Consider the following 21,414-nt stretch of genomic DNA (forward strand, 5'->3'; position numbering starts at 1 on the left):
GTGGTAGTGAGATTGATGGAAGAAGCACTACCGGTGGATGTGTCACTTTGGGATCTGCAATGGTTTCATGGATAAGTTGAACACAAGATCCTGTTGTGTTAAGTAGTGCCGAAGGAAAATATGTTGTTGCATGTGAAGTAGGAAAGGAAGTTATTTGATTAAGGAAACTTTTGTCAGATTTGTTTGGAAAGCCTTTGGATCCTACAGTCATAAATTGTGATAATCGAAGCAACATCAAGATGTTTGAAGACCCCATTTTCCATGCAAGGACGAAGCATATCAACAACAAGTACCACTACATTAGGAGTTTGGTACAAGATGGGGTCGTGAAGCTACATTATATTTCGACAGATGAACAGGTAGCTGATGTGTTGACGAAGTCTCTTCCGAATAAAAAGTTTGAATATTTTAGAAGCATGCTTGGGTTGGTTGACATTACAGATTTGGTTGATAAGGAGAGATGAAGTATCTAATGGTAAGATGCTTGGGAGGACATATGGCCGACCTATGTATTGATGTCTACATCCTGAAGAGGGAGGGTGGTGTTGGTCATGGAGTTCCGACTTAGGATACGCACCTAGATCCCTGGGTTGGGGTAGAGCTTAAAATCCTAATGGTACCTAGAGTTGGCTAAAGCTTGAGTCCCCTTAGTCCCACTCGGATAGATTACCCTGGTCAGGTGTCTAGTTCGCAACACTGAGTGTGCTAGAACTCTTCGTAGTTCATTTCATTTTGAAATCTTCCAGATACTCTCATATGTATATAATTATGAATACCTCCCTAGTTAAGAGGGAGTGTTGAAGAATGTAACTAGATTCAGTCTTCATAATTGAACTTATTAAAGGAAAATTTATTATTAAAGAAAATGACTTATTAAAGCACGTGTTTCATGATTGGGTCAATGTTTTCTAGGTCAAAGCTTCCATTGAAGGATTCTAGGTTTTGTCTTGAGTCATTAGAGCCATTGTCATTTTTATTAGACCCTTCTTCAGCTTTTGTATCATGTAAAAAGAATTATTTTTGAGTCAAAAAGGTAATTTGTCACCTCCACACCAAGTCGGCCTTGTCCCCAAGAAGTCAGCCTACATGAGGGCAATTCGACCCAGCAGAAAGGCTATATAAGGAGAGGAAATTCGACCTATTTGTCACATTCACTCAACAAGTTTGATCTTCAAGCAAGAGAGGCAGAAAAAAGTGCGAAGTAGCTAGAAGAGGACGAAGTTTGCTGGGAAAACCTAAGACGAGTTTTGGGCTATCTTTCTCTCACATGTGCGAAGTTTTCTAGGTAGTTGTTGGGTCGAAAAGCTGTGTTTACTGCAGGCCCGAAATTTTGAAGTTGGGGTTGAAGTTCTGCTACTGGGTGGGCAAAATTATGGATTGACGCTGTGGCTGGGAAGTTGTCACTTGGAGTATTTTGTCAAGAACATCTGTTGTAGGGAAGGGTTGACTTGGTGATTGGAGGAGGTATTTGTCTAGAACTAAGAAGTCTGGAAGTGTCTCATCTTGTTCTGAATCTACTAAAGGAAGAGTTTGTGACTGGGTTTTCCCCTTATAGGGGTTTTGCCCTGGCTAAGCACCCACATGTTGTGTCTCTTGTTCTTGTGATCTTCATACACATAATTTGGTAATTGCTTGATGAAAGATAAACTATTTAAGAAGTAAAAGAAGCCAACATAGTTCACAAGTAATTATCAAGAAAAAGGAATCAAACCCTAAGTCCTACAAGCATTGATTTCTCAACAGTGGAGAAGGGAAAATTTCCATTAATATTTTTGGCTAGATTATTTGTTGAGGATTTTGATAGTTTGGCATCCAAATTTTTACTCAAAATTTTCACTACTGCATAATAATAATAAAACCCTCATACACTACACTGGTTTTCCCACATTGGGATTTTCCAGGGACGTTTGTCCAAAAATAACAGTGTCAATTTTATTGTTTGTGCACTATATTTGCTCAGTTCCAATTTTTATTTTCCACAATATTTTATGGTGAAGAAATTGCAGTGTGATTTATTCATTATTTTGCTGTAACAAAATAAACTGCATAATTAATCAGTTAGAAGAATAAATTCCAGTTGTTGCATTTCAAGGAATTTTAACATGGTATTAGAGCAATGTTGAAGATAGATCGAGAGTTCATAAGTGAGGAAAAATTTTGCAGCTTCAGAGGGAGTCTCTAAGAAAAATTTCCAAGTTTGTGCAAAGGTCTAGCCAAGTAATTCGAATTGCTGGGTAGACGGGTTCGATTTCGAGTTGTAGGTGCAGGAAAAGTTCGAATAGCCCAGTTGTAGTTCCAACAGGCAGTGGTCTTTTTGGGAAGCAATTCCGATGAGCAGATCAGAGAATTCGTTGAGTAGATTTGGGCGCAATGATTTTGTCGCAGGTTTTGCAGCAGTAGATCAATGTTGGGTGGAAGAGAAAAGCGCACATAGAGGAATTTCCAGAATTTCTCTGAAGGTTTCCAGATCTAGTTTTCAGGAGGATATCGTGATTTCCAGTTGCAGTAGGTCATAGCAGGTTTGCCAGTCAGTCAATGCGAGCTTCAAGAGCAGATCGTGTGCCAAATTCCGGAGAAGGACTTCCGGAAGGTTGAATGAGTTGCCTAGTTGGAGTAGCAGGCAGTGTGAGTGCCAGAGAAGGACTTCTGGAGGCAAACAATAGTAGATCTAAGCATTCCAGAAGGGAGTGCGAGTAGCAGAAGGAAGGCCGAGCAAGGAAGATAAGGAGATTTCCAGATCCATTCTCAATTTTCTTATAGTTTCATAGATTTTGCAACTTTCTAGAGATGGTCGTATGAGATTGCTAGAGTAGTTCATGCGAGCTAGCTAGAATGCAGATTTAGACAACAGATTGACTTCCAATTGCCGGAGACAAGTGCTGAAGGAAGTGCGAGTTGTAAAGCGAAGAAGTTTCCTAGCCAGGGACTAGGCTTGAAAGGAGATAGTGGGGCACTAGATCCAGGAGGAGGAGTATGAGACTCTAGTGTGCCAGAGTGGGCAGGGTCCAGTGCAAAAGCAGCAAGAAGATCAGTTATATCAGTCCCAATTGTTGTAGTAGGATCATCACCTTTGCTACGGGGGCCCACAACATTTCAGTAGCAGTTGGATCAGTGTTCAGCACGACGCAGTGAGATCTTGAGGGACAATTGCTGAGACTAGTTGTAGTGAGTTGCTGAGGGGCGTTGTTTGGTCTAAAATGCGGATGCAAATTAGAGTTCAATTAATGTCAACCCGGGAAGGTAAACTTAGAAGTACCACCTATAGGTCTAGAAAGATTTCAAATTTGTCTGAGATCTATTGGTTTTCTTACGAGAACACATTCGACAAGATCTCTTCCAATAACTAAACAAACTAGAGAGATTCCTAATTTGTCGGAGATCTTATTGTTCCCTTACAAGAACACATGAATTTTAAGATTTCTTCCAACAACTAAACAAACTAGAGAGATTCCTAATTTGTCGGAGGTCTTAAGGTTCCCTTTCAAGAACACATGAATTTTTAAGATCTCTTCCAACAATTAGAATATCTAACAAGAACTTAAAAGCTGAAATGAAATAAAAACATAAATTAAATTATACCTAAAATAAGCATGCAAGTGAGGCCATGGGGGCCCTCCATAACTCCACAAGCACACCACCTCAAAGGAGAATCAATTGTAGAAGCAACAAAATCAAAGTATGATTCTTTATTTCAAAATCTTCGTCATGATGTACGAACCAACTTTAAGATTCCAAATGGAATTCTAAGATTACAAATGAAGATTCTAAGATTACAAATGAAGGAGATTGTACTCCTATTTATACAATGGGATGAGATAACAAACTCATAATGATGATCCACTAATCTCTATTTAGTTCCATACATCTCTCAACCATCTAGACACATAACCCCCTTTTGTCCTTGATCTTCTCCATGAGGCTTATCTTATCAAATTCGAATTTGATCATTCAAGGCCACATAAAGGTGTCTTGGAAGCTTCCTTTGTACCTACACATGTCACAAAAACAATCCACTTTCCATATATGAAGTAAAATATATTATTTTCTAATATTTAATCAAGAATTCTCTTAAAAATGCTTGAAAATAAATAATATGTGGAAGATATAAATGAGACCCATTAATGATGAACAATAGGGAAAATGAAGTGACATGGTAGTGAATAATGAGTGATATAATGGAAGCATAGGTGAAAAATGTATGGTAATGAGTGATATTTGTATGACATTTTGAAGCCCAACATACCCCCCAACTGAAGCTCTTGCATGTCCTCATGCAAGCTACTACAATGACTTATTTGATTTGATTCTTAGATGAGCTTCCTTTTACAAGATGTTTGGTTCATGTGTAACAACCATATTTCAATCATGGACTTCATTTTAACTTTGCACATCTTTTGATAACTTTTAATTTTGCAAAGCATTTGCATCTTTGAATGATTGATTCTTGTGTTACAATCATTATTTCCTTTGTTGAGATCTCTTTTTAATGATTGGTTCTTGTGTTACAATCATTATTTACTTTGTTGAGATCAATCATTTTTAAGAAGTCATTTAATATGCTCATCATTTTGTAGTAGTTTTTATTGTGGGAAGACTATGTGGGTTAAGATGTAATATGAATGAGAGAAAGAAAAGAAGTGTGCAAACCCCCGCCTCCCCATGCCCCCCCACCAATTGATGGTTTTTGGCAATTTTTAATGAGAAAGGGAATAGTGAAATAGTGGAATATTTTCCAAATATCATCATTTTAGCATCTAAAAATAATTTCAAGATTAAAGGTTAGAAAACATCATACCTTACTTACCTAAAGAAGTGGATGAATCATGCATGTTCAGCTGCTGCAATTCTGATTTGAAGCTTCTTCTGCAAGTTGTGGATGAAAGATGGATCTGTATTGTCATATTTGTTGCTGGATCTTCTGCTGGATAGTCTGATGAATCTGTTGAATATGGCTGAAAATGTATAAGGCTTGGAAGGTATATAAAATATAGAAATTACATTTTCCCCCAGCGTTATTTATTGACTTGTCCTCAAGTCATTTAGAAACTGAAAAACAATAAAAGGAAATCTGCTTCATCTGCTACAAAATATGGGTCGTCAAGTCTTCAACGCTCAATGGCACAAATCTTGATATGTGGTTAAATGTTTCGATGTCGAACATAACAAGAAATTGTTAACTTAGTGGCCATTGATGGATGCCACTAGTCAACACGAGAGCTCCCATCTTTGATGTGGATGAGAGTCAAGATGCCCCAAACACATCTTTCTAAGTATGATTGAATTTGTTGTTGTCGAATACTCAGAAGATCCAACGAACAAGGGACATTGATGTATTCCCTTGTTTATCGGCATGATAGCTTGCCCTTAAGGCATGCAAGCTTCAAGGTGTTTTCAAAAAAATATTTAGACTCAAGGACTATGGACTCAATGGTGTATGGAAGCAAGGTTTTATTTGCAAGGGTCGGAAATAGGAAACTGACAATGAATATGTAAAGTGGAACAAAAAGCTTGTAAATGAGCTTTGTTGCTTTTATTGGTGGGTTAAGATTGATGCAAATGTAATGAATTGTATGTGGATTGTGAGGATTGGATAATGAGTCTTGCTGACATGAAAATCTCAAAAATAATTGTTGAGTTTGACCAACGTTGACCAGCCACCTACTTCGAATTTGCTAATGTGTCATGCAACATGTCAAACCATTAAGCTTTTACAGGAAGTTGCAAAAACTTGTAATTTTTGGGAAATTTCGTTTATGTTTATGGACTTGTTTTTTTAGGATTTTTCATGAAATTAGTCTTGTGAAGACCAATTGTGCACAATTTAATCTCCTTAATGATCACTTGATTATCCTATAACCTGCAAAAAAAACTTGGCAGAAAGAAAACATAAGTGTGTTCAAGAAGAAATGGCCATTTCCTTCATGATTCTTACGCAAAAATTTTGTACCAAATAAAATAGATTAAGGACAATCAAAGTGTTTAAATTGACTCAATTCATGATATTAGTATCAATCCATTCTTTAAGAAATAACCATGAAAAGTAAATTTACTCCCTGTTTTTGTCAGCTAACTTTTGTGCATGGCGAAAAGCTTGGCATTATAGATTTGTTGTGTCCTGTAGATGAGTACGTTATAAAAGCATACAACAATATGAATTTGCCAACTCTTAAGGAAGTTAATAAGCATTTAAATAATCCACCAAGTGTTCTTTTAAATTAATTTCAAATCTGTGTAAGATTTCCTAGGAAAACTTCGAAGTATTTTTCAAATGGAGGAGTAAAAAGATCTACAATGAAAGTGCATTTTGAGAATGACACTTGTGAATGATTTTCAAAAAAATGCTGTAGTGTCCGTTTTGTTTGTTTGACATTTTCTACGACATGAACCCGTATGTTTGCCCATTGTTGGACGGCACGCATTCGAGACAACCTCTGGATTGCTCGAGGAAATCATAATCAAATAAATGACGGCAATCAAACAAACAAATATCTTATTGCGAATGAATTACAAAATCGTAAAGCGAACAATTTCTCTCATATCAAGAAATTCTCGAGACCAGGCGGGCGAAGAACAAACCCCTGACTACTATTTTAAAGTAGGGATATGCTCCAAAATTTAATGTGCTGCTACGGGCCGCGCGATAGGGCCGTTGTAGAAAGAAAGAGCTCCAGATGGCAAACCTTCTCCTTAAAGGAACTGATTGAAGCAACATATAATTTCAATGATCATAAAAAAACTTGGGGAAGGTGGCTTTGGCACCGTTTACCATGGCCAACTCTCAGATGGATCACAGGTTGTTGTAAAAAAATTTAAAAATTTGGAGTATTAAAGCTGAAATGATTCTCGATCAACTTATACACAAAAATCTGTTGAGCTTGCGTGGATATTGTGTTGAACGCAAGGAATGTATCATTGTTTATGATTACATGCAAAACTCAAGTCTGCATGCACATTTACATGGCCGACATCCTCGACCATGCCTCCTAGATTGGCCCAAAAGAATGAACATAGCAATTGGATCTGCAGAAGGTTTAGAGTACCTTCATCATGCAAACCCACATATAATTCACAGAGATGTTGCAAGTACGGGTTGCTGTCTTTGGTTTCGCTAAACTTATACCAGATGGTTCAACCCTAGAGATAAAAATGATTCAAAAGCATGCAAATTGCTCAAATCGAGCCAATAAATCTGCATGCAAAATCACTTAAATCGCTCAAAATTTGCTTCACTGCCAGCAAAACCCGTAATTCTTTGCACATTAATTGTAAAAACTGTTTTTATTCATGTAGTTACCAAGATAGGGTCCCGAAGAACCACGATTTCCTCTTAGACCGTTAGGAATTTAAGCAAACGATTCTGGGTTATGTAATTCATTCTATTGTGGAAAAAACCCATGTCTTCGTTTTTTCAGATTTGTCTTGGTTCGATCACAAACCGCTTTTTAAAACTGACGTTTTTAAGGGGTTGCGTATGGATTGCCTGTGAGCACAAGGTTGAAAAGGATGCTGCATTTGCCTTGGGACTCCTTGCAAGGTGTTGGAGAATTTCGTGAATATCACTACAAAACTGTGATCAACTACTATCAAAGAAAACGCTGGTATTTGAACCTTTGTAGCTGAATCACCAAATGAAACAGTCAAATAGCTCCACGCGGATCAATCAAATAGCTCCTCTGTGATTTTCTACGAGCAAGGGTCATATTTGTGCATGTAGGTTTCCTGAGCTTTGACATCCAAGCTCTTGACATCATGAAGGAAACATAAGGTCAACATCCCACTCTGTATCCTTCAGCAACTTATGACACCCATTGACCAGGGATTCGATCCCATGATTCGAAATTGGATCCCTTGATGCCCTTCTTTAAAGAAAGACATTTCACAGGAATACAATAAATCTTCTGACCAAAGACATTTTACAGCAATACAATAAATCTTCTGACCCCCTCGAGGTTCTCAATGTCGTAGAGTGCCAACCTCTCCAGGGCTTGATAGTTGAAATTTGAAGGATTCATCCTTGTTTCATTCAGATTTAGTTCAATTAACACCAATTCTTGTAAATTCTGACATTTACTCCTGATGTAAGGCAACAATGGAATCTCTACTCTTTTCTACTTTAACTGTGGTGCCCTCTCATCAACTAGCAATTCTATCTTCTCCACACCGGTGAATCATTGTCCACGCATACCATCAATATAATAATGCATGTTTGTTTGTGATGGATATAAAATGTAGAAATGCATTTGAGTGACCTGTGAATAGGTGTTATAAGGTAGACAGAAATTTATGAAAATATTGTGGACTAAGATAGAGTTTACATGGAAAGAGGAAGATTCTTGTTCCAATGGATATATATCTATTTTGAATAGAAAATTAAATTGTTGCAGCAGATCGATAATCTATAGAATGCGCAACTCAATTTTCTAGCAAGAGTTTTTTTATTTGAAATAAATCGATAGATTTTCTGATCTTCCTGATAGCACGAAGCACAGGAAGAGAGCATACTAATCTGTTGATTTATTTTTATTTATGCAGGTTAGCGTGGATGGATAATAAACACAATCAAGATCTGCGATCAAACCTCGCATTATCTACACTCTTTCTGCAGTGTTGCGGGGGCGTTTAGACTCTCGGAAGACAAAGCTTTCTGATAATCAAGCTCCTGGCTTACCCGTGATACAAAAACAAGACATAGAAATGCGAAGATGAAGCAGCTCTTACTGTGCCACTGAATTTATTCATGATGTTTTATTTTTATTTTTGAAAATAAGACTAAAAACTTTTAATGAGACTGACTTCTAATGACTTCTAATGAGATCTCATTTTTATTTTTCTAATCTATTCTACTTATCTTGCTTGAAAGATTTATTTATTTCCTAGGTAAAAGAATGCTTCCAATGAAGCCATCTACGGATTAAAAGTTTGAACATGCTCACATCACGATTTAAAATTTTTACGTTATGTTTTACAAGTATGTGAGTAACCTGTCTTAGAGTTGGCTCAAGGTTATTGTCCTTGCTCTCCAAGAAGTACCTGTTCAACATTATCAAATTCCTCATCCGTAGATGGATTAGTGAGAAATGGGGGGTTTAAAATAAAAACTGAATTTAAATTAACTATGTGCGAAAATAAAAAAAATTGCTCCAAACTTTGAACTCCTTTATGAACCTGTTGTCACCAAGTTCCACAAATTAGTCCATAAAAACAAATGCATAAAATAATTACTAAATCCTTCTAGTTGCACTTCCCCGGCAACGGCGCCAAAATGTTTGGTCTAAAATGCGGATGCAAATTAGAGTTCAATTAATTTCAACTCAGGAAGGTAAACTTAGAAGCACCACCTATAGGTCTAGAAAGATTTCTAATTTGTCTAAGATCTATTGGTTTTCTTACAAGAACACATTCGACAAGATCCCTTCCAATAACTAAACAAACTAGAGAGATTCCTAATTTGTCGGAGATCTTATGGTTCCCTTACAAGAACACATGAATTTTAAGATTTCTTCCAACAACTAAACAAACGAGAGAGATTCCTAATTTGTCGGAGGTCTTAAGGTTCCCTTACAAGAACACATGAATTTTTAAGATCTCTTCCAACAATTAGAATATCTAACAAGAACTTAAAAGCTGAAATGAAATAAAAACATAAATTAAATTATACCTAAAATAAGCATGCAAGTGAGGCCATGGGGGCCTTCCATAACTCCACAAGCACACCATTTCAAAGGAGACTCAAATGTAGAAGCAACAAAATCAAAGTATGATTCTTTATTTCAAAATCTCCATCATGATGTACAAACCAACTTTAAGATTACAAATGGAACTCTAAGATTACAAATGAAGATTCTAAGATTACAAATGAAGGAGATTGTACTCCTATTTATACAATGGGATGAGATAACAAACTCATAATGATGATCCACTAATCTCTATTTAGTTCCATACATCTCTCAACCATCTAGACACATAACCCCCTTTTGTCCTTGATCTTCTCCATGAGGCTTATCTTATCAAATTCGAATTTGATCATTCAAGGCCACATAAAGGTGTCTTGGAAGCTTCCTTTGTACCTACACATGTCACAAAAACAATCCACTTTCCATATATGAAGTAAAATATATTATTTTCTAATATTTAATCAAGAATTTCTCTTAAAAATGCTTGAAAATAAATAATATTTGGAAGATATAAATGAGACCCATTAATGATGAACAACAGGGAAAATGAAGTTGACATGGTAGTGAATAATGAGTGATATAATGGAAGCATAGGTGAAAAATGTATGGTAATGAGTGATATTTGTATGGCATTTTGAAGCCCAACAGGCGCAGAGCGATTGCAGTGCAGACAATTACTCAGTGGACAATGAAAATGCTAGTTGCAATCAGAGACTCAGGAGACAGTTTCAGTCCAGGGACACAGTTGATTTAGAGATTTGTTCTCAGTTGGAGTGGTTGCAATAGCAACAACAACATGAAATTAGTTGTAGCACAGAGCAGTGTAGGCAGCAGTGCAAGATTGCACAATGTAGTGTCAGCAGCATCGCAGATGTAGGGTGGTTCAACTAAAAAGTAGGCAGATGAATCAGAGTACGAACAATAGTTGGTGGATAGTGGCAGGTTGTCACAGTTGTCATACATCAACAATGTGAAGGAAGATGCTATAGGAGATAACACATTCCTCGCTAAGAGGGAGTGTTAGTGTTTGCAGCATCGGACAGGTGTTCTAGTCTTAACTTTGGTTAGAGAGTCTAAGAAACACAAGATATCCAAAACCCAAAAAAAGATTTGGGAGAAAATACCTAGAGACAACTCAATTAAATCAATTGATTGATAACTAAACAATGCCTAAGTCTAACTGAGGGAAATCGATTAATTAAAGGGAATCAATTGAGAAAGGTGAGAATGCTCTAGAAACTCACACGGATTGAGTTTGAGATGATCTTAGCCTTTGATGGAGATCTAATCATGGATGTTGGTTCACCAACGAGAGATTATAAGAACAACTCGATGGGTAGAGGGGAAGATACGCTTGAGGTTGAGTTCCTTGGTAGATTGAGCTACCAAACTGCAGAGATCAAGCAGGGAATAAGAGTTCGAGCTAGAAGGGATGTAGAGACAGAGAGGGAGCATAGATAGTGATTTCGGAGGAGATTTCCAATTCCGAAGAGGCAACAAGAAGAGGTCGAGTTATTCCACTGAAGGTTGCACATGCAGCTTTAGAGGGCAGTTCAATTTGGCTGAGGAGTTCAATTCAGGTGCTGGAGGCCGGGATAATTTTCCAGAGGGTCGGGGAATCACTTCCAGCAGCAGCAGGCAAGACATCTTAATCAGAGGTAGATTCAGGCAGTGCGAGTTACAAGTTGCACAACATCTACTCAGGGGCTTGCGCAGGGGGCTTGGATAGCCAAGTTCTTGTGGCCAGTTCGCAACTAGATTGCTTCTGGAGAAGGGAAAATTTCCCTTAATAATTTTGGCCAGATTATTTGCTAAGAATTGTCAGTTTGGCATCTAAATTTGTACTCAGAATTTTCACTGCTGCAGAATAATAATAAAACCATCATCTATTGCATCGATGTTCCCACATTAGGTTTTTCCAGGGACATTTGTCCAAAAATAATGACGTCAATTTTATTGTGTGTGTACTCTATTTTCTCAGTTCCAGTTTTTATTTTCCGTAGTATTTTATGGTGAAGAAGTTGCAGTTTGATTTATTCATTATTTTGCCGTAACAAAATAAATTTCATAATTAATCAGTTAAAAGAATAAATCCCAGTTGCTGTATTTCAAGTAACTTTCACATGGACCTGTAGTCTATTGTGCCAAAGGTATCACCAGGTTCATACCTCAAAAGCAACTCCCTCTTACACATAAATCCTTTATGTAGCATAAAAAATTAAGTGCCCATCTTTAGCATATCTAGATCAACATTAGTCTTCAAAACTTCTATCCACCTTCATGGGAACGTGCTTCAATTAGGCCGATCTTGTCTGCTCCCTCTAAGTACAGATCCTATCACGAGTCTTCTTGTCACGTAGTTATTCCATCATTTACACCTTGGTAGTTTCATGATGTACCTACAATCCTCACAAGGAGGCTATGGAAGAACAAGAACAACCAAGCAAGCCAAGAGACTCATAAGGAAATAATCAAAAGAAACAATGAAGATAATTCTTATCTTTTGAGAGTGTGTGTGTCAGCTCCCACTTGATCTTACCCTTCTCCGATCAAGTCACATCAACATCATCATTAATAAATAGTATTAATGAGTCCACATCATTATTAACATCTAGAAATCAAGTTCATATCTTCATCATCATCAAGTAGTCCACATCGTTAAGGAATCAACATCATAATATCATCATAGAGACCATGTCATCGTCGAGAAGTTGACCTTGTTCGTATCATCATTTAGCAATTCATTCAAGGAGTTCAATCCATATCAACATCAAGGAGTCCACTTCATCAACATCCCGATCATCATCATCATCATCAAAGAGTGAGCATCAATTTAGATCACCATCAAGGAGTCCAATCATATCATCCACATCATCAATCATTGTTAGCAAGGAGTACTTATCATCATCAACAAAGAGTACACATTGTCAACATCATAGAGTACACATCATTTGTTATTAAGGAGTCCACATCAACATCTTCAGGAGTCCATATCATCATCCACATCATCAAGAAGTCCATATCAACATCAAAGAGTTCATATTTACATCATTAAGAAGTCTATACATCATCAAAAAAACCACATTATTATCAACAAGTCCATATTATCAACAAAGAATTAGGGTTAGGTTCATTAGATTTTCTTCTCCAAACCCAACCTAGGGTTTTACAAATTATAGATAGTTCAATGTTAGTCTTAATTGAAGCAACAAGAGAAACAAAGGCTATCTTTGAGATCAAGACAACTCCCTCTTGGTCTTGAGTCCTTTTAGAATTCAACCTACAAATCAGTCTGAACATTAAAACATCAGATATTTTAGCACTCACTTCATAAGCCCAATAATTTCTCAACCTTTTATATCGAGATAGGATTAACAACTATTGGCAAGGGTTTTGCATTCAAACACTTGTCATTTTCAAACAACATCCTTGCATCACTCATCATGATCTATCTTAAGTTCAGGTACTCCCTTTAACAAAATATTTCGATCTTCCCAAAGCTTTGTATTGCATTTGAGGGTCCTTTCTATGCCAAAATCTCACTAAGTTTTGTAGTATTGTGAAGAAGAGCTTGGAATGGATGACGAAGGAGACGATATAGTCCTCCAATTCGTACCCAAATGACTTTAGTAGATTCAAAAGATGCATTTTTCTTCCATACTAAGGCTTGTCCATCAACAAAAGCAACTCTATATCCTTTGTCTTCAAGAGATGATATTGACAACAAAATTCTTCTTTAAACATATAAAATATTCAGAATGAGGGTTCAGATTCATAATCATTTCTCCTATGCCTTATTTTTAATGACGACTCATTTAGATCAGCAACAGATGCATGGTGTCCTCTTCTTCTTTTACGATCATCATCCCTTTCATAGTCATCTCTTTGATTCTTTTGAGGACATTGAGCTTGATAGTGACCATAAGCTTGACAACGAAAGCATTGAACATTGGTTAGATCATTTCTATCTTTACTATCTTTATTGTCTCTTCTATCGCTTCTATCTCTTTTATTTGGAGAGGGAGGAGGAGGTCTTTTATGAGAGGTAGAATCCTTCCTTGAAGTAGATCTTGGATCTTGTCTTCTACCAACACTTCTTTGGAATTCGCCAAAATTTGGTTTCTTCTTCTTATTTCCCTTTGCATGAGCTGCAAATGCTTCTATACTTGGATCTTCAATTTCTCCTCTAGAATAAAGTCTTGACTCTTCTTGGGTGCATGTAGCCCATAGCTTGTCAAAGGTTGGAGCATTCTCTCTAGCGCTAATACTTGATGCAAATGAGTCCCAAGATCTAGGGAGACCACCCAAAGAAACAACTACCAATTCCTTATCAGATACTTCTTCATCAATGGCTTTGAGTTGGTCTCTAATTTGAGATATCTTGACAAAATATGATGCCACCGTGTCATTCTTTGTCATCTTGATATTACGAAGTTGTCCCCTCAGATTGATGGATTGATTTACATTATTAATGGTATATAATCCAATGATGGCATAGTACATTGCTTTAGCTATCTTATGTTTAGCAATATAGGGAATCAAATGATCCCTAATAGAGTCCAATAAAATGCTTCTTGTCAAAGCATCATCTTCATGAAACTTCTTCTTTCCTGCTTGATCAGATGGTTCAGTAAGTTTACCTATGACAATTCCCAAGACTTTGTTCCTTTCAAGAATGATTTCAACCCTTGCCTTCCAAGCCCTGTAGTTAGTGGCCCCTTCAAGCTTGCTTTCAGTCTTCATGGACGAATTCATGATGAAGGTTGCTAGTCACAACAGAGGCCAAAACCCAAAACTTCTTTAAAGTACTTTTTAGATGCCCTTCAAGTGTACTTCATGATGATCTCTCTGCTCTTCACCAAAGCTCTGAAACCATGTTGAAATTCTATTGATGCAATGACTAGAATAGTTTTTAGTAGTTGATAACAAATTCTATTGATACAAACAATTCCTTCTTTATCCTTTAACCAACAAGTAGCTATACATGAAAAAATTCAACCGTTAATTCTTCATCAAGAGCAATAAATACTAAATAGAGATCTTAGTAGACAATGAACAATAAATAATAAGCAAGAGACAAGAGACACCAAGATTAAGCTCATAGCCAGGGAAAAACCCAAAAATTCTTTCCTTATGAGAGAGAGATTTTGTCCATCAATAGTACATCAGAATGTTCCAACAAATAAATAGTCAACAATGAAATACCAATCAAGGTCTGCACATAGAAGGAGAGATAATCCACTTTTGTCCAATGAATTAGGTTTGTATAAAGAGGTCGAAACTTAGGTCTGTAGCTACTAAAGTATGAGGCCAAAAATACCAAAGAAGTTGCCATAGAAATGTCAACGAACTATCAAAGATTTGGCCCAATAGCTGTAGTTAAAACCCTTAGTTAACTTCAGGTCAATGTCACATTAAAGTTACAATCAGCAAAAGTATCCACTTCTTTGATGTTTTCGGCCTTCTAGATGACACAAGATGGTAGCCCCAATCAAAATAAAATGCCCAAGACAAAATTTGGTTAACTTCAGTCCAAAGAAATAGGTCAACGCGGATCAAGAAATCCTTTCTTCATCCTTGAACGTGTGGTGGCTCCTTCCTATGATTGTAGGTCAATCTTGTATGATTGTGGTGGTCAAATGAGAGCTAATGAGCACTTATATATAGGCATCATGAGAGGGCTAATTAGCCCTAGTAGGCCGACATGAAGACCTTCTTAGAGTTGACTTGTAGGGCTTAGTTGGGTCGACTTGCAGGTGTCCAAAAAAATTATTTCTTCTCCATGTTTGCATTGAAAAATGACGACCATAGCTACATTATTTTTTAACATCAACAAGTTCCAGGAATTCAAAGATGAAGTGGAAAAATTGACAGGCAGAAAGATCAAGATCTTGAGATCTGACATTGGAGGAGTATACAAGTCGAAGGGATTTGTTGCCTTCTGTAAGAAAGTTGACATTAAGATGGAGTTGGTTGTCCCCTATAATCCACAACAAAATGGTGTAGCAAAACGAAAGAATAGGTCCATTGAAGAATCTGTCAAGGTCATGATGCCTGATTTGAACTTGTCATTTTTCTTATGGTGTGAGGCATCACAGACAATTGTGTACATTGAAAATAGATGCCCTCATAAAGCTCTGAAAGCTATGGCTCTTGAAGAAGCATTCTCTAGAAGGAAGCCAAAGGTTGGATATATGAGAATCTTTGGTTGTCCTGTCTACATCCATGTTCCTAAGGATAAGAGGAACAAGCTTGAGCCTTTAGGAAAGAAAGGCATATTTGTTGGTTATAGCGAATCATCAAAGACCTATAGATTATACATTCTAGAGCAACGACGGATTGAAGTTAGCCAAGATGTCACCTTCGATGAGAAAGTTACATATTGGAAGTCTAAGGAAGTCTCCATGGATTCCTTGGATGAAGTTAAGAAGGAGGCTTCAAGGGAAGAGCATTCGAGTTCTACAAAATGTCTTGGAAGGCCAGAAGGGGCTGGTGGTCTAGTGGAACCAGTTGTCCTAGAGATCAAGATGAGACCAACATGGCTTAGATCTATATTGGAACAGGCAAAAGGACATGCAAAACCAGAGAATTCAAGAAACCCAAGAGGTTTTCTAGCTATGTAGCTCTTATGAAAAATCTTATCAATGTAGAACCTTCCACTTATTAAGAAGCAACTAGCCAACAAGTGTGGAACAAAATGATGAATGATGAGTACCAATCTATTATGAAAAATGATGTCTGGTAGATTGTGCCAAGGCCTGAAGGGAAGTCAGTGGTGACTTTCAAATGGATATACAAGATCAAGCATGTTGCAGATGGTAGTATTGACAAATAGAAGGCACGATTTGTGGATAGAGGATTCTCCCAAAAAGACAGAGAAGACTATGATGAGACCTTTGCTCCAATTGTCAAGTACACCTCCATTAGATCCATCATTTCTCTTGCTGCTTCGCTGGGATGAAAATTGAGCTAGATGGATGTGAAGACTGCTTTCCTCAATGGTGTGATTGAGGAAGAGGTGTACATAGAGCAACCTCAAGGCTTTGAGGTACATGGAAAGGAATTTCATGTTTGCAGGTTGAAAAAGGCCTTGTATGGACTCAAGCAAGCTCGTAGAGCTTGGTATGCACGTATCGACAACTATTTGACGAGATTGGGATTTACCAAGAGCGATGTTGATCCAAACCTTTATTTTAATGTTGTTATATGTTGATGATTTGTTTTTGATAGCTGCTGAGCCTCTTATCATTCAATGCAAGAAGCAATTGGCTTCCGATTTTGATATGAAGGATCTTGGGATGATGCACTATCACTTGGGATTGGAAGTATGACAACAACCTGATGAAGTCTTCCTTGGTCAAGGAAAGTATGTGTTAAATATCCTTCAGAGATTTGGTATGATGAATTCCAAATCCTTGGCAACTCCCATGGTAACTAATTTGAAGAGGTTAAGAGGCTCCGACTCCAGGTTGGTAGATCCATCTATTTATCGACAATTGATTGGTTTGTTGATGTATTTGTTTAACACTACGCTGAACCTCTGCTTCTTGCTCATCCAGGATATTCACTATGATATCCTACAAGGTTGTTCGACTAAGAGTTGGAACCAACAGTGATACATTGCGATAATCAAAGTTATGTCAATCTTTCAAATAGTCTCGTGTTCCATGACAGGTCGAAACGTATTGAGATCAAGTACCACTACATCCGTGACATGGTGCAGAGGAGAGCGATAAGGCTCGACTACATCTGCACCAATGAGTAGGAAACTGATGTTCTAACAAAGCCGTTGCCTAGGGACAAGTTCATGTACTTCGAAGAAAAGCTGGGGCTCGTGGAGATTACCCATCTCATTAAGTGGGAGTGTCGATATATCTGCAACACGGATGGACATTCTCCTGGTAAGGAGAATGGGTCTGAGAGGCCCAGAGTGCTCAACGGGCAGGTTGAGTGAGTGCCTCTTGGAGGAGACCTTGTCACACACTAGGAAAGGTTGTAATGAGGTTTGTCAGTATTTGGATCCTAATCGCACACCAGGAATGGTGGGGTGAGGTCCTAGACTTTGATCACACACTAAGAAGGGTGTAGTGAGGTTCTTCAACATCTGGATCCGATCACACACCAAGGAAGGGTGTAGTGAGATCCTGGACCCTGATCACACACTAAGTAGGATGGAGTGAGGTCTTTTTAGCATCTGGACTTGATCACCAACTAGGAAGGATTTGAGTGACGCCTTGGCCCATAGTGCTCACTCGGATGGGTGAGTGAGTGCTTGCTAGTTGAGGGTCTCAACATTTTGGCCTAGGGAGAAGCCATGAGATTTGAGGACCAATCACTATGGAGGAGTGAGTGATCATATGCTAATAACATTGCCCTGGGTTTGGTACCACCTTGGATATGGCCTCTAGTAGATGTTGAGGATTGATGATGATGTATAACCTTTTCTTTAGAGAAATTTGTCAACTTGAGAACATCTATGACAGTGTTTATGAATACCTCCCTAGTTAAGATGGAGCATTGAATTTATAACTATGGTTGGTCTCCATAATGTATATTTGTTCACTTGATGTATTTGTATTTACTATTTATTATTGTAAAACATATTTTAAATGCTAGAGTCAAAAGAGAATTTATTTTGAGTCAAAGTCCCATTGCGACCTTTTAAAGAAGAAAATTTGAATTTTTGAAATGTAATTTTTGGCTCCAAAAGTTGTCAAGTTGGCCTCCCTCCAAGTCAAGTCAGCCCTGGCTAAAGACACATCCTTTCAGCTAAGACAAACTATTATATAAAGGAAGTTCAACCTTCTCCACTTACATGTCATTATGAAAACCGAACCTAGTTACACTTTTCAACAGTAGAGACTAATCCAAGGACAATTAAGTTATTCAGGAGAGTAATTTGGAACCCAAGAATGAAGACAAACTTATAAGCAGGAAGAGAAAATGCCAGTTCAGACAAGGAAGAAGTGTGTTGATAAAGGAAAACAAAGAGAGAATGAAGTAAATACTGTAGATCAAACAAGTATACAATCATTGAACCGAAAGGACAAAGTCGAAAGGAGGTTTAGTTATGGAGGAAATGCAACCGATAGTGGAAGAAGTCATAGAACCTTCAGAGAACTTGGGAGACTCTAAACAAATGGGAGAACCAAATCAGGAACGATGTATGTATCAGCAAATAAGCCAGTTGAAAAGTGGATACCAAAGTCATGGAAGACAGACCACAAGAACAGAGCATAATGTACAGCACTGCCGGAAGGAGAAGCAGCCCCTTCATACCAAGGTGTTGTCGATACAAATGAGTATGAAAGGACATTGGCTTGATTTTGTTTTTATATATAAAACTAGTTCAGAAGACCTTTATAATAGATATATTCTGTTAACTGAAACCTGTTTTGTTGGATATCAAATTAAGGGGACATAATTCCCAGTCTAGAATTTTTGTTAAAAACTCAGGAAAAGTGAGGCTCAAGGTACATCGTACAAACTTCAAAAGTTTTTTGCATCCATATCCATGTCCCTATAAAGGTAACATAAAATCCTATCTTTTAAAGCTTATTTATTAGCAATCCTTTCACTGAAGCCAACTGCTTTAATTTGTTATGTGTTGCATAACCAGTTCCAGTTTCATACATTATGATAATATTTCCTTGGTGATCTTGTATCAATCTTTTTTCTCCTTCCTGCCCTTACTAGCCCTGCCAATATTCAAACTACACCGCTCATCTGGGATCTTTTCACATGTGAGTGGCTTCATTTCTTGATTGAGAACTCAATGCTTGTGTTTCACTAATTTAGTTTCCTTGTTCTAAATACTACTTAATTTTAATAACAAAATATTTTACTTTTTTGACTTTTTGTCCCCTTTTCATTTGTGTGGGGTTGATTCTTGTTCTTGTAACAGTGGTTGTTAATGATCTACGGGCTTTGTCAAGTTGAGTATGGCTTTCTAATCTGTCTTGTTAACAACATGGCATATGTGGCATAAGTCGTCATTGATGAACTGAATTATTGTTTATTGCACATTATATTTGCTCTCCGTTTTACTTGGGACATTTTAAAATAAAGAATGAAACTAAAATCTCTATGTAGGCCAGGCTTGCATAGTCATGACCGGCTATATTTCACATTTTTATGTTATTTGTTGTTTTATTAAACACCCATCTTGAAATACTCTTATCTAGTTTAGAAATAGCCATCGTTAAAGGTAATTTTGGGAGTTTCGTTAATATTTCCATGATTTATGATATAGCTTTTTCTTTCATTTTCCCAGCCTCTACGATCAAAACACTGCCATGACTGTGAGAAATGTGTTCTTCGATTTGATCATCATTGTGTCTGGCTGGGGACCTGTGTAGGTCAAGGCAACCATTGCAGATTTTGGTAAGTCTCTATTCTCAAGTGTTCATGAAAAAAGTATATAAGAATAAAATGCAATTATATTTTTGAAAAAGTAGATTCTATTAATTGTTGAAAAGTGTAACTAGGTTAGGTCTTCATAATGACATGTAATTATCATTTTATGTAAAAGATATATATATATTTTTTATTGTAATGCTTGACTCATGGGTTTCATGAGCAAGAGATTTTATTTTTAGTTAAGGCTCCGATTGTGAGCCCTTAGGGATTTTGTCATCTAGTCATAAAAGTCTAAAGAGTCATTGTCATGTATTGAAGGCATGTTACACATTGTAAAAGCCAAATTTGTTTTTGTAATTCACCCTCCAAGACCTTGTCACTAGTTCTCTATCAAGTTGGCCTACAATGGAAGGGATTATTCTAGAAAGATGAAGTCGGCCTACTCCAGTGATCATGTCGACCTAATAGTCATGGACAAATCACTATATATAGCAATGCTCGGCCTCATTTGGAGGACATCAATTCGGTCAAGCAAGTCTGAGATAACCAAGTGCGAGAATCATCCTAGAAGGAGCCTTAACATCAACGAAGGAAGAAGAAAGGTAGCGAAGGAAGTGATGTCATTGTGGGACTGTTTTTGGGCTAGTCTACCCTCACACATGCGAAGATTACAAATTTGAAGGACGCTGAAGGTTGCAGTCATACAAGGGTGATGTAGTATGAGTAAAGACTTCGCTAAAAGAAGCCGAGTAGAAGTGAAATGAATCTCCCTCCAAAAGGGAGACTATTGAAGGATCAAAAGCCAATCTAGGTTTCTGTTGTGAAGAAAAGAGTTGCAAACCTACAAGAAGAGGCCAAAATTCTGAAGGAAGCCGAGAAGAGGAAGAAGAAGAGTAGTGTTGATCTAAGGGTGAAGAGGAGGCTTGTGACTTGGTCTTGGAAGGGCTCTAGTGTCAAGGGTCTTTGTCATGGTCTTGGTATTCATCAATTGAAGGTTCTATAAGAAGAATTTGTTTGGGTTTTCCTCTCAAAGAGTGAGAGGTTTTGGCCCTGACTGATAGCCTATATACTGTGTCTCTTATCTCTTTATTGTTCATGAATTGGTAATTGTCTTGATGAAAAGAACACAATAATAACATAAGAAAGAGAAGATCATAATCAAGAAGCAAAAAGACACTCACAAGCAATTATCATAGTAGAGAAATCACCTATCTATTGATGCCCTAGATTTCTCAACATGGTATCAGAGCTAAGGTGACAAAGTCAAGAAGAGGGCATCTAATCAAAGAGACACACAAGGGTCGAGTTTCAAAAAGGGATCAAAGTGAGTCAAAGAATACCAAATCAAAAGTTCAAGATCTACATCATACCAAAACCCTAG

General features: G+C 37.4%; 1 protein-coding gene across 2 annotated transcripts in view; it reads left to right on the plus strand.

Annotated features, from left to right (window-relative positions):
- LOC149214388 (DHHC-type zinc finger family protein) overlaps positions 1-21,414 on the plus strand; it is a 260,641-nt gene that overhangs the window by 83,501 nt on the left and 155,726 nt on the right. For both annotated transcript variants that reach the window (XM_089392284.1, XM_089392285.1), the window contains exon 7: positions 19,948-20,057. In XM_089392284.1, coding sequence (XP_089248410.1) covers positions 19,948-20,057 — 110 coding nt within the window. The remainder of the gene's footprint in view (positions 1-19,947; positions 20,058-21,414) is intronic.

Source organism: Pinus tabuliformis, chromosome 1_1 (genome assembly GCF_031772625.1).
Source record: "Pinus tabuliformis cultivar Carrire ecotype Pingquan chromosome 1_1, CPIR1, whole genome shotgun sequence".
Taxonomy (NCBI): Eukaryota; Viridiplantae; Streptophyta; class Pinopsida; order Pinales; family Pinaceae; genus Pinus; species Pinus tabuliformis.